The sequence below is a fragment of the Clavelina lepadiformis genome, chromosome 9, assembly GCF_947623445.1.
Source record: "Clavelina lepadiformis chromosome 9, kaClaLepa1.1, whole genome shotgun sequence".
In the NCBI taxonomy this organism is placed as follows: Eukaryota; Metazoa; Chordata; class Ascidiacea; order Aplousobranchia; family Clavelinidae; genus Clavelina; species Clavelina lepadiformis.
In genome coordinates, this window is record NC_135248.1 from 9900273 (window position 1) to 9916717 (window position 16445).

Genomic DNA, 16445 nt, shown 5'->3' on the forward strand with positions numbered 1-16445 from the left:
TTACGCAAATTTCCATAGCATTAATTTAGGGTTGTATAAGTATATGGTTACTTTCTATTGCAGTACAGAAATCTTTGATTATACTGATGATATTTTATCAATGCAGTTAGCCTATATCGTGGGTTAGCAAGTTCATTAAGCAGTTTTTCATGCATGCTTTTAAAATATTTTGTGTTTAATTCATGATTTTTGCCTTGGTTGTTTCGAACGTTTTGTTGTGCTTAACAACAAGCGCTGTACTATATTTTGGCCGTGTTTAATATACACGACCCGGTTTTGATTATTTCCGAATTACGTCATTCATATAGTTCAGCGCTTATATTTAAACACACGAAATAGAACACTAATAACATTATAAATCATCAGATCTGCACGAGAATTCCGTAGGAATAAGGGCTAGTTTTGACAATCAGCAGAAGAAATTTTAACAAAGTTATAATAGTTGTACTGGTAAGGCCTGAAATAGTCAACAAAAATACATTTAGCCGCTAGGAAGCTTAGTACGCACGCATGTATTTTTGACTATTCATCGATTTTGATATAACTGTGTCCTTACATTTCGTTAATGCTTTGTTTTTTTAATTGTTATAGAGCGACAGCAAAATCTGGTATTACGTTGAATATTCTGTAGCCTACGTCCTAAAGGTGTTTGTTCTACTTATACATTGTTGTTTATATGTTCCCAGCATAGCATCAAGGGCTTATCCATTGGGTTGGCCAGGACAAAGCACCTGTAAATTTTCATCAACTTCATAGGTTTGGGATTGCGAGCTCTACCTATGGGCGTTTTTGATTTGACAACATTTCATAGGCTTTCAGAAAAAATATTTTTCTACTTTTATAGATTGGCTTTAAAGTCATTGTGAAAACGGAGTTAAAACCAATTACCGGTAGGTCTACATTCGCTTATTGCTCCAAACGAAAACAGCAAAACAAATGAGTGCTGAACTACAAAGTTACCGAGAAAAAGTTTTTGCTTCTAGTTTATACTGTTGAAACGGTATCAGCTTCACCGCTCGTATCTTACCAACCTCGCCGAAACACACAATGACTGAAACTTTCAAAGTAGGCCTATTTCTTCTGTTTATCAGTAGTTACTAGTTAGATAGTAGTACAGCACCAGTAAGCAGAAGTTGGCAGTCGGTACTTTGAAAGTACCGTCGGTAATGGTACTTAACAAACAAATGTACCGACGGTTCCGGTACGATTTTAAAGAAGTAGTTCAGTACTTTTTCGGTACCGATACTTTTTGTGTAAAAGATACTGCTGCAAATGCAATGGTTGCCGCTATTATGTCCCCGGTAAAGGTTACTCTAGGTCAAAACACATGTGACGTTAATCGCTTGCAATTTTACTTTCAACATTAAAAAATATCAACATATGCTAAAATTATTATTAAGGATTAATTAACATGTATTTTTGAAAACATACTGGTTACAATTTTGAAATTATCACGTGAAAAGTACTGAGTACCGGGAACGACTGAAATTTCTTTGAAAAGTAATTCGGTACTTTTTTCAAAACCGGTACTGCTCACCTATGCCAGTCAGTGTCAGCCTGTATTTGGAACTTCTCTAGAATTCTAACACGAAACATTTTTAAGCTAAACTTCCTTTAACAACATGAAGTGCCCATATTACAATAAAAATTTACAAGACTAAATATTTTCCCAGCAGTAGACTTAGTTGCAGTACAATACATTCGATTGCAGCAGAATTTACAAAATGAATCAAAAACTCCACACCAAAACGAAGAATAGCAAGGACGTATCATGTGGTCTCAGAGGAAGGGATATACTCGATAACGGGCGCTGTGAGACCAAAATCACTGTTCCTTCGTTCGATATTCTTTTGTCGTTTTTGGATTAGTTCCCTTTTCCTTTTTTCGCTCACGGCGTTCAAGTCTTTCGACTCAAGCAAGAGTGATATTTCAGACATGGCGAGAGTCTCGTAGCGAAGTAAAGCTTCAGTTAGCAATTTGTGTTCGTGCACCTTGGTTGTTAGCAATTTCTTTGCTTTTGCGTAGGCTTTCTGCAAATCAAGTAGTGGCCGCCAGTTAAATTTTATCTCAGCAGTTAGGCTGTAAATAACTAGGGGGGCAAACAATTCTTCAAAGTTCGTTAAATCGGACAGTCTGCAAACTTTCGTAAAATTTTTTAAGTTAATTTACAGACGAGTTTGAGACCGCGAGAAAAAAGCAGTATATTGAACTGACAAAACAACATGGCTCCAGCTAGGTGCGCCTTTCTATAGAGGGTTGTAGGAAAATGTATACAATAAGCAATATCGGCATGATGTGTGTATATCATCGGTATATTCAATAGAAACAGGAAATTTCGAGCATTTACAAAACTTATCGATTAAAAAGACAAAGCCAATTTTTAGCTGAAGGTCGTAAAACCAAACTTTTGCAGAGTTTGCGGCCTTAACGAACTTTGTTGAAAATGTTTCCCCAGTTTATTATCTGAATTTCAGCATGTAACAGATGACCCGAGTGAAATACAATCGTAATAACAAGTTACTTACATCTAGCAATAATTTAACTTCGCCTTCGACGATACGCTTTGTCTCGGGGCTTAGATCATTCAGGCTGTACCGCATTGGACCCATCTGGGCATAAAAAAGACACACAAATTTCAGGTTAGGAGACGTAGTAGTGCAATATATCACCAAAATTATAGTACATAAGCGTCTTCACGTGACATCAAGATATAAACCCTAGGCTTTCGGTGATCTTAACACCGTAAACTGGAACTCACTTTCTCAGACATTCCGAACTCGCACACGAGATTATATGCAGTTTCAGTTGCCGAGCTGATGTCTTGCGAAGCGCCAGTTCCAACATTGTCAGGACCAAACACTAATTCTTCAGCCACACGTCCTAAAATAAAATATTAACTTCGTTCATCAACAATGTAAGATTTCATATTAGCGATCAAAGGCGCGTTGACGAATTACGGAAAATTTTTCCTGAGTCAGGTTAACGCAAAATTACAGTTAACGTGTCACCTCCCATTGCGACATCGATGTGAGCAAGAAGTTTAGCCTTGGTTCGGCCGAACTCGTCATCCTCAGTGAGCATGAAGGATACGTGGCCAAGCGCAGCCCCACGCCGCATGATTGTCGCCTTGTAAATTTTATGTGCTGCCGGTGTGTGGTACGCCACAAGAGCATGGCCGGCTTCGTGATAGGCAGTGGTTCTGAGATCTTTTTCGGTGCGTACTCTGCTCTTCATCTCCGGACCCATTTTGATTTTATCGAGAGCGAACTCCAAGTCTTCTTGATCAACCCTCTCTTTGTTCTGCTTAATTGAGTGGAGGGCGGCTTGATTGACGAGGTTGGACAAGTCGGCACCGGTCATGCCGACGGTCAAAGAAGCCAAACGATCAAAGTCGATCTGATCCGAAGCAACTAATAAGATAAATTAATTAAAATTAAATTAAAGACAACAACTCAGCCAAGTGCATCAAGATTGATTTTGTAATTTATACCGTTAATATCGACCACTTTATAACACAACAGTGTGAACAGAAGTTTCGATGTTTCAAAAATTTCAATTGTTTTCAATGCACTGCAATTATAGAACTTTGGAAAAATGAAATATTAAAGCCTTTTAGATCCTAGTGGCAGACAGTTTAAAGCAACTTATCTCAGGATATTATGTACTACCTTAAACACTCCTATTTGCGTGCCAAGAACCTAACCTGAGTTAAGTTTATCTATGTACAACTGAATAATCTCCCTTCTTCCTTTAATGTCGGGTAAGTGCACTTCTACTTTTGTATCAAACCGGCCAGGTCTGGTTAAAGCTCGGTCAAGGACATTTCCGTCGTTGGTCGCGGCAAGAACAATAACTGTGTCGGTTGTAGAAAATCTGAAGACAAGATAAACATTTCATTCCAAGTACTATATAAAATAAATACTGAAATGAAATATTTTACTTGCCCATCCATTTCCTGCAAGAGCTGGTTAATCGTTTGCCGTGCAAATGGTTGAGTGGTTGTATCTGCACGTTTTCCACCACATGCATCAATCTCATCAAGAAATATAATAGCAGGCGCTCTTCTTCTTGCTTTTTCTAAACAGATACTTAAGGATAAATTGAAGTTAAATCACCATCATATTTTTGATTAAGAATTAGTCCAAAATACAATGTAGCAAGTTCCTGTCAGACTTTGCAAGGATTGATAAATAATTAAACATACCAAATAATTGGCGTACTCTCATTGCACCAACTCCAACAAACATTTCATCAAATTCTGAACCAGAAGCATAAAAGAATGGAACACCAGCTTCTCCAGCAACAGCTTTCGCAAGAAGGGTTTTACCAGTACCAGGAGGTCCGACCAACAAAATTCCTAAGTAATTCCAAAAAATGACCATTCTGAGTTACTGATGGTCATCGCGAAAACTCCAGGAAACAAATAACCCACCACTGCTTACCCTTTGGCAGCTTAGCGCCCATATCTGTGTATTTCGATGGGTTTTGAAGGAACCCAATGATGTCAGTCAGTTCAGTTTTCACTTCGTCAGCTCCACGAATATCATCAAAGGTCACATTAGTGATGACACCAGTATCTTCAACCGACTTGCCAAATTTTCCTAACATACAGAAGCATTGTAAGCATCCAACATTTATAAACACAAAACATACGGAGTTAAGGACTGTAGTAAACAAACTGCTAGCACATTGTGACTTACCAAAGTAACGCTGTGCAACTCTTAAGATGAGTGTAATAAACAAAGCAGCAATTATGGTTGAAACAATAAACAAGATTTTAGGAAACGCTGTAGAAAAATAGTATTGTTGATTATGTCACAAATGTATCATCAACACCACAATGTCTGCATTACTACAATGCATGTTTATAAATATAACTGCAGTATTGTTAAAAGTATTCGAACCAGTTGAGGAAGATTTATTGCCGCTGTCATTAGTTTTTTCAAGAGACTTTGCTAACTGTTTTAATGCATTTGAAATAACATCTTCTTGGTTTTGTTTAACGCCTTCTTTCTTTGTAGCCTAAAACAAAAAATACTTTTTGGGTCAGACCACTTCAACAAAAACTCAGGCAGATTAAATTAATCACAAAATTCCTTTCGCACCTGTTCAACGTCACGATATGAATACTGGTGAACTTTAAAGGTGCGAACTGATTGCTGAAACCCTGTCAAACAAGTAGCTCATGACAAAACATATATATTATGCATATGTTGAATGTGAAGAGACAATATTATAGGGAAGTTAACTTAACATCATCATTTGCTTTTACCACAAATAATTACAAAACTTTTATTTAACGTAAATAATATGTCAGGTTCAAAACTTTTAGATAAAACAAACACAGCGTTTTAATTTTGTAGAAATTATAGCTGACTTTTACGAAAGTACAAAATTACTTGCTATGGTACTATATTACGTAATTACTATGCTTTGCCACATACATTTCACCAGCAACAAACACTCTTGAAAGTAACCAAAATTGAAATAACTACAATGCTATTATTCTAACACCGAGAGAATATGCATCATATCGCTAATATAACTTTTCATACATAAACTAGTTAAATATGATGAATAAAAATATGGAACTTGAAGGCTTGTGCTGTGATTCTTCAATTTATTACTGTCTTGCATTTGGTTGAAATTGCTGATACAGGTTGTCAATGGCATCATTCTATCCAAGTAACAGGGAAGAAAATCAACCTGAATGAATTAGAAAATAAAGGTAGAAGTTATCTTCAAGTGGCTACAGATAAAATAGCACAAATAAATTGAGGACCATTGTAAAACTAAACTGGTCATTTTGAAAAACTGCTACCAGTAATCCCAAAAAAATAAAAAAGCTGGAAAATTCTAAGCAAAGGCTTTATATGTGTGAAGTAGTGGAATAAGTCGTCAAATGGAACAGGTCATTCCTCTGAAACTTTGCATACCTTATACTGCAAAGCAGTACCGGTGGGTACTTTATTAAATTTTATATATTTTCAGATGTTCAAAAACATATTTTTATTCTCCTTTGATGAACATAGACCCGTTTTGATCTAAGATTTAGTTGTTATTTTGTGGCATTAATTAGACTTGGACATAAAACATTTCACACTTAAAGATCTAAATTAATTCACCTTACCTAACTATATTTAAAAGAACAAGTAATATGGAAGACAGGGTTTAGTTCAAGTTCAATGTCTATTCTATGATATATACAAATCATTTTTAATTGCTATGTGTCCTGTATTTGTAAATGGACCCAGAAAAAGTTCCATGGAGAGTATCTTTAAGTCTATTGAAATGGACAAAATATACCCTTTGTTATGAACACAAAGTAATTTAGACTTTTTGTTATTAGCTAAAACCATAAATTTGGGCATAGCTCCACAGATATATCTCAATCCTTTCTCTTTTAATACTATGTTTTCCAACTGGTATAATTTAATAATAAAGGAAGCTGTTCTGTTGCTTGTATTCGTTTTAATGATTAAACGCTTCGCAAACCCATGCGGGTGACTGGGTGAGCTTGATTACGGCAGAGTACAAAATATAAAAGAAAATGAAAACTTTCTCTTCTAAGTTAAGTCAGAAAAGCTAGATGCCTGAAATGCCAAAAACTACAGAAAAATAAAATAATACTGCACATTGACAAGTTCAGTTTTACAGTGTAAAAACTGGTGTAAAATTTACACCAAGGGCATAATGGCAAAAAGTTCAACACTTGGCATTGGCCATGATATCCAACCCAGATAATGTACATCTATATATATATAATTTATTAGAATTGGGACAGAAAACAAAATTTTGTATCCTATATAATGTAATGGCATGTATAATACATTGCAGTATAATACAGAACCTACTTAATATATAATAATGAAATGTAGAACTATTCCGTCACTTACTTTGGACTGGGTTGATTGTGCAAGAGGTGCTTTCTGTTTTTCGTTTCTTGTTTTCTGTGATATTTTGTCTCTCAAACATTTCGTATTTGGGTTAAAACGAAAAGCAACATTCGCTGTGGATCCCAAAACTGGGGAAATGACCTGGATAAAAATGAGAAGTTCAACATACTAATGCTATATATGTTTGTGACACACATGGTCGAAGTAATGTGATGCTAAGCGTAAAGCATAACAAAGGGCGAGCCACAAAACCTACAAAAATCTTTATGAATGCAATAAACATAAAGTTTTCTGAGAAGTTTCAAAAAGAAAGTTTCACTTTCTTTGCTATTAAACAATGCTTCCCTGCTCATCACTAGCATACTTAAACCATATATAACTGATCAATGCAAGGCAACTTATTAATGTAAACATTAACATACATGTGCATGATCCAATTGATGCAGAAACCTTGTGTAATTGAAATAATGAGGCTCTTAGACAAATACTGTACCATAAAATTACACACTACAAGAGCATAAAACAAATATGATACCGTAATTGGAAACAGGGGCAGAGACTTAGAACGTTTTCAAGGTATTCTGCAAATAATTGAAGATGGTAATTTGCTTAGCACAAGTTGTGGAATTTTGACTAGTTTCAAATGGCTGCTTTACTTACAGCCACTCACAGTAAATCAGGATAACAAATTTATCATTATCACTGCTACAATGTTTGCGGCTGTTTTACTAAACTTGAATTGCATAACTCTCATTAATCAGTATAAAACCTGCTATTAATCCACACATCTTCTATTATAAAAAGGAGGGCAGCTATATCAGCATAAGTAACATCGTCAAAAAACGGCATCTGCACACCTCTAGTTAAGATGAAGCTCAGCAATTTTGCTCCAATCAATAACAATAAATGCAATTTTCAGTAAAGGCACATATAAAAGTATTGCAATTTGCTTTGAAGGTTAACATCTCGTCAGTGAAATTTGTGATAGTTTGTTATTTCCCTAAATGCATTAAAATTGGCCTTAGTAACAACAAACAATAGAATTACAGAAAAACTTACAAAACCTAATTTGATCTTTACAGAATAAACATATAGTTTTGCAAACAGAAGGTTAAGTCATAGCACTCAAGTGCCGAATTACTTTTTCAAGGTATTACCAAACCAAAGTACCGTTACCTACAGTACTTAAAAAGTACCAACTGCCCACCTCTGTGTATGAGGAACATTTCTCATTAAATTCCGATAGTAATCGGAAAGATCTGGCGATGAAACCATACCTTCATATTCAAGTTCTGGCAAATTTGTAAAGTTAGGTATTTGATCATTGTGGGGAACTGTTTGTATAGCAGAGTCAAAGCTGGGACATTTTAAATGGTGCTTATTCTTCTTATTATATATTAACGTTAACAAGACAGAAATAACAGTCATAGGTGTGATTTTTTTACTCTTTTCAAATCATTGGTATTCCAAAATTAAGATGTAAAATTTAACCCCGAGTCCAACATCTTAAACTTTCCACACAAATTTTGCGAACCTTAAGTAGTGCCCAGCATTTATCTTGGTCACTAAACTTCACCTTAAAGTAGGTGAGATATGATGCTCTTTTTAGAAATGCCGTGATATTAAACCTTTCTGAAGCAAAAGTAAAACAACCACAAATATAGCAAAACATATTAGGACCATTGCAAAATTTTCTTTGCTTGCCAGATGCCAAACTCAAACAACACTTGTATACTCATAGTAAATCTGTTCACATAAAGAAATATTAATAGAAAAGTAGATAATAAGATTGATTTCGTACAGAAATGCTGGTCCTATAGTTAAATCTGCTTGACTTAAACAGCTGTTAAGTGTGACTAACAATGCCTTTGGTATTTTATAAACTTGATGCGATGGAAAAAATTTTATTTTATTTTTGAATTCAGTGATCTTGAATTAGTTAAAATGAATTAAAAAACAAAGACCAGAGAAAAATTTTTTTTTGTAGACCTATGTTTTACGTGTTTATAATGAGGTGATAAATAATGACATCCTCTAATGAAATAACCACAGTTTATATTTATACATATATACGCTAGACACACTCCAAGCCTTTTATTGATAATCAAGAAAAATCACAGAAAGTAACAATAATACCGTACCCCTTTTACAGGTAAAATTGCCAATGTCTTGAAGGTTAGAGCATTCTTAAAAATTGGCAGCAATTACCAACAGCGTTGCATTATCTCAATTAACAACAAAGCAACAGTCCCACTCCCATGCAATATATCTCAAAAATCAACAAAAGAAAACAATCATAAAGAAAAAACAAAACCGCCAAAATCACTCTCCGATGGCATAAACGAAACACGTGAGCAAAATTCTGTTTGCTATTGTGCAAAGTTGGTCACAACATGTTGCGACACGCTCACACGCCACACTCTGCCTAAATCTACCCAGGTTCAAATAGTTACTGGGTCCATCCATTGTCTATATTTTTCAATGCAAGCCAATTTGAGATCCAGTTATTCAATTAAACCTATAATAATTAAGCCATAATCTGAGATACACAAAAAACGGTCAACCAACTTCAAATCTTCAAATGCGAAGTTTCCTTGCTAACTAACCATCTGGCATCCTACCCACCTATATCAGTTGATTACATGCTTACAGGCCTGACTGTTACACAATACATTCTATAATTATTATCGTTTTGAAGAAGCAATAAATTGCATTTTAATTAATTTGCATTCATTTAACAACCCTTCAAAGGCTGCAGTCGTTTTATGCTTTGCAGGAGAGAAAAAGCCGTTCACACAATTGCTATCCTGTGGCAATGGCATAAAAGTATTTGAGTTTAGTTGCTTTACACAAAGTACCTAATTTCTTTCTTATATATCACCACTCACATAGATTATATAGACCTACAAGGTACACCACAAATTCAGCAGTCTGGATGACACTTTTAGCATATACGTCAACATTAGTATCTAGAAGCGAAAGAATTCGTACACATACCTGAGGATATAAAATACTTGTTGCAGCAGATAACATTTGAGACAGTTGTGATGCACAAAGTTTAAGAAACAGTTCAACTTTGCAATATTTACACAATATCTACGGAAGCGGTTTTTTCTAACAACTGAAATTAAACTTGTATCATTAGTCATGAGCATAATTTTTGTTTATTCCATAGCACAAGTATTGCTACTATAACAGGTTATGATTTAACAGCATAAGTTGACAGATCTGTTAGGGTTGTTTAATTATGACCATGGACACATATATATATCTTGCCCAAATTGGCACGTTCAGCATCTGTGACAACACATCACAAAAACTAAGAATACACTAAAACTGGATATGATCTGTTCAGAGGCGGATCTGCAAACTTTTAGAAGAGGTGTTCAGTTTCACGTGGGAATGGATATTCTAGAATTTTGAGTCTTTCGAAACCAAATCCTAAAAGATTAAAATCGAATATGTCAATATATTTCAAACAGTTTGAACTGAAATGATCGCACTCACCAATAAACTGAAATTAAACCAGCCACATGTAAAAATTAAAAGAAACATCTCACATCACATACCCTAGGCATAGCCATAGCCTATACTGCCATAGTTTTCAAAGCAATTTTATTTATACATAAAAGTCTGCCGACATTTAGTGGATGTCAGCCTGGTTGTATTCTGTTAGAGACAGAGAAAATCACAACGCCACGGTATTGTGTTAACCGTTCTGTCGGCCATTGTTTGTATGACATGATCATATTAGTATGGCCATTGACATGATTAGCGCCCACAAACCGGTAACACTTTTGTAGGCAAGAAAATATAACAACGTCAAAGAAAAATTTACAAACATGTTCAAAGCAAAATTTTAAAAAGCAGCAAGATAAGCACTTCAAAATTACTTGCTGGTCACAGCGTGTTTTCATACAATGCTCAGTTTATTTTTGATTTTCAGCATGATTCTACAAACTTTCTTAGGCCTTTAGGATTATATGGCATTCCATTTATATGTGTTGATATAAAGATTTTTACTACAGCCAGGAAAACGTTCAATCTGTTATCACAGTTGGGTGATGAATTGTTGCGACACAATAACAATTTTATTTCACGACCGTTAACTGTCCACTGTTAAACTGATAGAAAGAAGCAAGTTTATACTTCGCATTAGATGATTAGAATAAACATTTGTGGTTTCGTTTATTAGGGTGTAGTATACAAATGCACAACCACAAGATGCCTTTGTATACTACACCTGAGCTACTTAAATTGTCCACACTGCAGAGTATGGTAGTTTTCGCTGAGATTTCGGGAGGGCATAAGCAAAATACAGCTGTGCAAGGAAAAAGCTGATGTGCACTGCGACTCATGTTTCAAGTCTGCACACGTTTGTGCAGGAAAGGTGCAGCTTTATACAATATAAACTAGGGGGAAAAATCAGTGTTTCCCCGTTTTTTAGAGACATCGGTTTTAAACACTCATTTTGCAGTAAAAATCGAAGCAAAAGTAAGTGTCACTTTTTTTTGAGACACCGGTTTGCCATACCGTTTTAGAAAAAAAATTCGAGAGTGCTCTTACCATAGGCTACTCTGCAGTATGACAAATTGTGACGTCATCTGCTTGTGCACTTGTACACTGCACTCATTTATTATGTATCTGTTGTAAAACTAATTGAACTTGCTATTGTCTGTTTTTCTTTTTGAAATGTGTTACTGGTATACCGAATGACGGAAATTGTGCTCAAATTTACTTAACACTGTTGTAGGCTATATGGTAAAAGTATCCTGAACTTGGCTCACCAGGCTGGCATCTGTATTTCGAAGCACCTGCACACCAAAGATATAGGCCTAATTTAAATAACCTTTTCACACACTAAACTTAATATTAGCCAACCAATTAGCCACTTAATAGCCTAAGTTTGATCTCTCATAAAAGGTTTGTTTCACTGCTATACAATTCTAACCTGCAACCTTGCGTTTGTTGTACGGTACCCATTAAACCAATCTGGGTCCATAACATTTCTTGAGAGTATGTTAAATAAATCTAAAGTTACAAGTGTTAGACTATATATACACTAGGCTAAAGAAAGACAAAGATTGAATACGTGCACACTTGGCTAGCCATTGCAAATGAGAAGTAGCGGGTCTGCAGTGCCGGACTGCAGAGTGTGGCTGTTTTTAGCTAGATTTTGGATGCACCAAACAACCAAAAATGACAAAAGCAGTGCGCAAAAAAGCTCAGACGCAATGAAAGCGCGCAATTACACAGTTTAACTTACTCAATCTTCAAATCAATTGAAAATTGAGTGCACACAAGTTCTGCTCAATGCATTAAGTAAAAAATAATGCACCTATAAGCAAGTGAAGACCACTGCCATTTCCCCAGAATCATAGCGCAGAATCATAGTACCTGTAGCTCAAGACGTGTTTCCAATAAACAAATTCAAAATGCCTGTCTAAAGACAACAAATAAATTCAACTGTTTTATTAAAAGTTTGGCAGAGATGTTGGCAATATTATTTTTATTACTGTATGAATAACATTTTAATCAACTCCGCCATTAATCAAGTTAAATTGTAAATATTCTAGGCTGGTCAGTGTTAAATTAGACGAAATTTGCTTTCATTTTGAAAAAAAACGCCCACATCTCTGCAAAACTTTCAGCCGAACTCCGCAATGTATTTAACAAAACAATAGTAATGCTGCTCCTAGTATACATTTAGATGTCGCGTGCCAGCGTGGCATTGGTTGAAATTACGTGACTCTCAGGCCTAAAATGAACAATCTAATCTGATTCAAATTGTATTTCGTATTAAAAATCATAATGCCGACATCTCTCTTAAACTTTCAATAAAACAATTGAATTGATATGTTCCGTTAACAGGCATTTTTAATTTTTTTTTGGAGAGTCATCTTGACTTACGGGTGTTATGATTCTGCCAGAAAGACAATGGTCACCTTCAGAGGAGGGGTCGTAACAATCCACCTGCCCCGAAGCATGTGTTTAGGCTTTAGGCCTAGTCTTTCTTTTAGAACTTCTTGACTATTGTTTTCCTAACGCGGAACTTCTTACAAGTTCTTGATAGTTATTCGAGTAGTTTCGTCACTGAAAGCCGAGCTACACGGACTTTGAATATTTGCTTATCGTAACATTGCAGTGAATCATGTATCACCATACAAATGTGAATAAATCTAACGTAATAAGAAATTCATGAAAGCAAGGTGTAATTTAAAACCAACTTTCACACCATTATACAAGTGTCTTTTTAAAAATACCTGTAAATCGTTTAGTGGTGTTTAAATGTTCCTTGATTCCCTTTTTCAACAATGACCTTTGTGTTTGCGTTCATTCCTGTTATGAAAAACTTATTCAAACGTAGGCTACATGCCGTCGCACATACACTTGCTGCTTTTTTTTCCTTCGCTGCGATTGGATGCATTAATCGCGGTCACGACTAAATACTTTCAAATTCATAATAATTCAAGCGTTTGTGTAGAGTGCATTGCATTGCATTGAGTGAAACTGTGTTTGTGAAACTTTAATTTTTGGGCGATACTTGCCCAACCACAGGATACTAGGTCTCAGCTACTCAAGCTGTGGCGTGATCTGGTTTTACACTTATATTCTAGGCCCAGGCCCAATTTTTTATTGTTTGTTGTTTGAAAGTTACTATTTCACCTCGTGTAGGGAAGGTGGGGTCAGATGAGCCGACCTGTTTTTAACAAAATGCACAACACTAATCTCTAAAAGTGGGAAAGTCCCAATAATGGGTGTAATTTAATCATAAAAAGTAAGAGTTGGGGTTAGTGAAGATTAATTTTAAATTAATGGCTGTCACTCTTTCACCGGAAAATATTGGTCTTTCTCCTAACTGCCTATCTTTAACCACAGGGTCCGTGACCTACTTACATAACCGTGAAATAGTTACTCTCCAGATTAATTTAGTGTTGTTGTGACTTTTGCAATTTTGAAGATTAGTGTTATGACTTTTGTATTTCCGGAGATTAGTGTGTGCGATTTTCTCAAAGTAACTTCGGTGTTGGTGTGTTTTAGGTAATGCAATTTTTCAGGTATGGTCCTTAGCTACATTTTAATATTTCATAGCTTAGCTATATATTATGTATATAGTTGAAAAGGCAATTTTGAGTTTTATGATATTTTTGTCAATGAATGATATTATTAACAACTTCTGAAAGTTACTTTCTTTCAGTCACTGGAAATGTAGTGATATCTTTGCAGCAACATGACTATCACCTCTATCAAAATTTGAAAAGATTGGGACCACTGCATTAGGCTATTTCACCTTTGTTTGAAGCTACCCGATGTTTGATATAATCCTGAATTAACTTACTGAATTATAAATTCATTTTGAGTGCCAGTAATTGAATATTTTTATTAGATTTGATATTCTGATTTAACAGGTATATATTCCTACATTATTCCCCTTTTACCAGGTTTGTTTGTGAAAGTATTTTGTTCTAAACTGTGATTGTTACAGGTTGTTTTTTAAAGAATGGAGGCAAGTAAATTCAGTGTGATTTTTAATTATAGGAAGAGGATTGCTGGTGCTTTAGCACTAACTTTGGGTTTGAAAAATGGCCTTCATCATTTGATTCCGAGTGGTTTGTTTGTACCATTTAATGCATCTTTAGAATGTTCAAAATATCCAATAGATCATCAGATTTGGTTGGTGCGTAACGTGAAGCGAGATTTGGGAATTCAAAGCGATATTCTTCCGTTTGTTACAACCTCTCCAAATGTTCTCTGTGCTGGAATTTTGGCGCTTGCAAAATGGAAATCCTATCCAGTTGTAGGAATACCAAAGAACTTTTTTTGTACAAACATTTTTGAAGTTGAAGATTTAAACATCAAGGTCCATGGTAACAAGAATCTTGACAGTGCTCGAAGTCCCAATGAAAAAGCATTGCTGGAATCACTTATATTCTCAGAAGCTGCACAAAAGTTTGCTGTTGCACGACAGTTAATTTTCCTCAAGGACAATTGGCCAATTTGGAACTCCTTATTATCACCCTTTTTTGTATTCTTAGGATATATTGCTTGTTTTTTTGGGCCGAAGATCCTATTTTCTAAAGGAAGGCATGTGTCATTGACACATATTTTGCAATGGCAGATATTCTGTATAATAACGACATGGTTGTTTTGTAAACTAACCCAAGCCGCGTTGCAATATTTATTGGTATCTTCAACCGATCAGAAGGCTGCCAAGATTTCAAAACAGTATGCGATGGGTGGAATAGAATACTATGAAAACATTCGCAAATGTAACAGGGCCTGGCGTGTACTGTGTGGCAGCAAAGGAGAACGTCAATTCACTACATCAGGAAATGAGAAAGACGGAATAATTATGAACTGGAAAGGTCCATCTTTCACAGATAGAGAAAATCGTTTAAAAATCATTTTAAAAAATTATGATGGTGTACAGTGAAAACGGTATCGTGTGCCAGTAAATTCAGATTTTAACTTCCATTTTAAGTAGTTATAAATAGGGCGAATATTTTTTGACTTGTCAAAAAAAGTCAAAAATTTGTCAAATTTAGAGCATTAGGTCAAAAAATGTCAAAATTTTTTACCAAGTCAAAATTGTTTAAAAACTGCATTTTTGTAGTGTCTTAGAGGTTGCACTGTTGGTGAACTTGTCATTTTACATTGTACACCTTGTAGCTTACTTTATACTGTTGTAAATGACCCATTGTCTACTTATTGTGAATCAGCTCTTGCTTTAGATAGTTCAATAACTTCATGTATCTTTAGTTTAGACAAATGTATTGAACAGTTTTTGTTGTGTCTTAGTTGCAGTTTTTTTGGCAGTGATTTGTAATTAGCTCATATCCTTCTTCAGAATAGGCTAGGTCTGTGTTCACATTTTTTCCCTTTTTTAACTTTTTGTACAATAATGCGTAATTTAACTACTTGAATTCTTCATATGTCAAAATTTGTCAAAAAAAAGTTTTTTAATGTCAAAATTTTCAATTTTTAGGTCAAAAACTTTCGTTTTATAGGTCAAAAAATAATCGCCCTATATAAAATAACAGTCCAATGTAAATTGCATCCGTATTTATGTTCGATCCACAGAGTTTCTAGTGAAATAAATTGAAAACAATTACAACACTGGTGTATTCATATACTGTATACAGCAACCCTTGGGTCAAACAGGTTGTCTACACCTGTTTTACCGATTCGCAAATATAGGCTGTTACGATGATAAGCAGTATGCAAACACATCAGTAGTAGTGTGATAATCTTTGCACGACATAAACCCGGGGGATGATTCGTCATTGTTCTAACCCCAGTTACCGAGCTAGCCTTCATGCAAGTTCTGATTGTCACAAATTGTGGAATTTTTTTTTATTGAATTCCGCGGATTTAAAACTGTTCGCCAGGTCCATCGAATAGAAGCGAGCATCGTTAATGCCTTTTCAAAGGGCATTGGAAATGTGAAATGCATAAAATAATATGCTTACACTATATGATAACAGGTACATAAAAATTTATTTTTACAACATACTTATGTAAGTGTTTTTCAGGACCACATGAAACAGG

At 35.1% G+C, this 16445-nt stretch overlaps 2 protein-coding genes across 2 annotated transcripts; one reads left to right on the top strand and one right to left on the bottom strand.

Annotated features, from left to right (window-relative positions):
* Positions 1–1540: 1540 nt before the first annotated feature.
* Positions 1541–10038, bottom strand: LOC143470859 (ATP-dependent zinc metalloprotease YME1L1-like). Its single transcript, XM_076969146.1, has 14 exons — positions 9894–10038; positions 6897–7037; positions 5556–5706; positions 5106–5167; positions 4905–5022; positions 4701–4787; positions 4443–4601; positions 4205–4357; positions 3945–4077; positions 3704–3873; positions 3009–3410; positions 2759–2880; positions 2526–2609; positions 1541–2030 (listed from the first exon to the last, which is right to left on the bottom strand). Exons 1-14 carry the CDS (start codon positions 9927–9929, stop codon positions 1770–1772), a joined length of 2079 nt encoding a protein of 692 aa, XP_076825261.1. The 5' UTR covers positions 9930–10038; the 3' UTR covers positions 1541–1769.
* A 2925-nt stretch (positions 10039–12963) lies between these two features.
* Positions 12964–15986, top strand: LOC143470107 (transmembrane protein 177-like). The gene has a single exon (XM_076968006.1). The coding sequence runs from the start codon at positions 14398–14400 to the stop codon at positions 15328–15330; it is 933 nt and encodes a 310-aa protein (XP_076824121.1). The 5' UTR covers positions 12964–14397; the 3' UTR covers positions 15331–15986.
* Positions 15987–16445: the final 459 nt, after the last annotated feature.

Coding starts and splice junctions, on each gene's coding strand:
- LOC143470859 (XM_076969146.1), bottom strand. CDS start 9,929: ATGTTATCTGCTGCAACAAGTATTTTATATCCTCAG. Junction 4,602..4,700: donor AGTTGCACAGCGTTACTTTG/GTAAGTCACAAT, acceptor TCTGTATGTTAG/GAAAATTTGGCAAGTCGGTT. Junction 2,031..2,525: donor AAGTTAAATTATTGCTAGAT/GTAAGTAACTTG, acceptor CTTGATTTGCAG/AAAGCCTACGCAAAAGCAAA.
- LOC143470107 (XM_076968006.1), top strand. CDS start 14,398: ATGGAGGCAAGTAAATTCAGTGTGATTTTTAATTATAGGAAGAGGATT.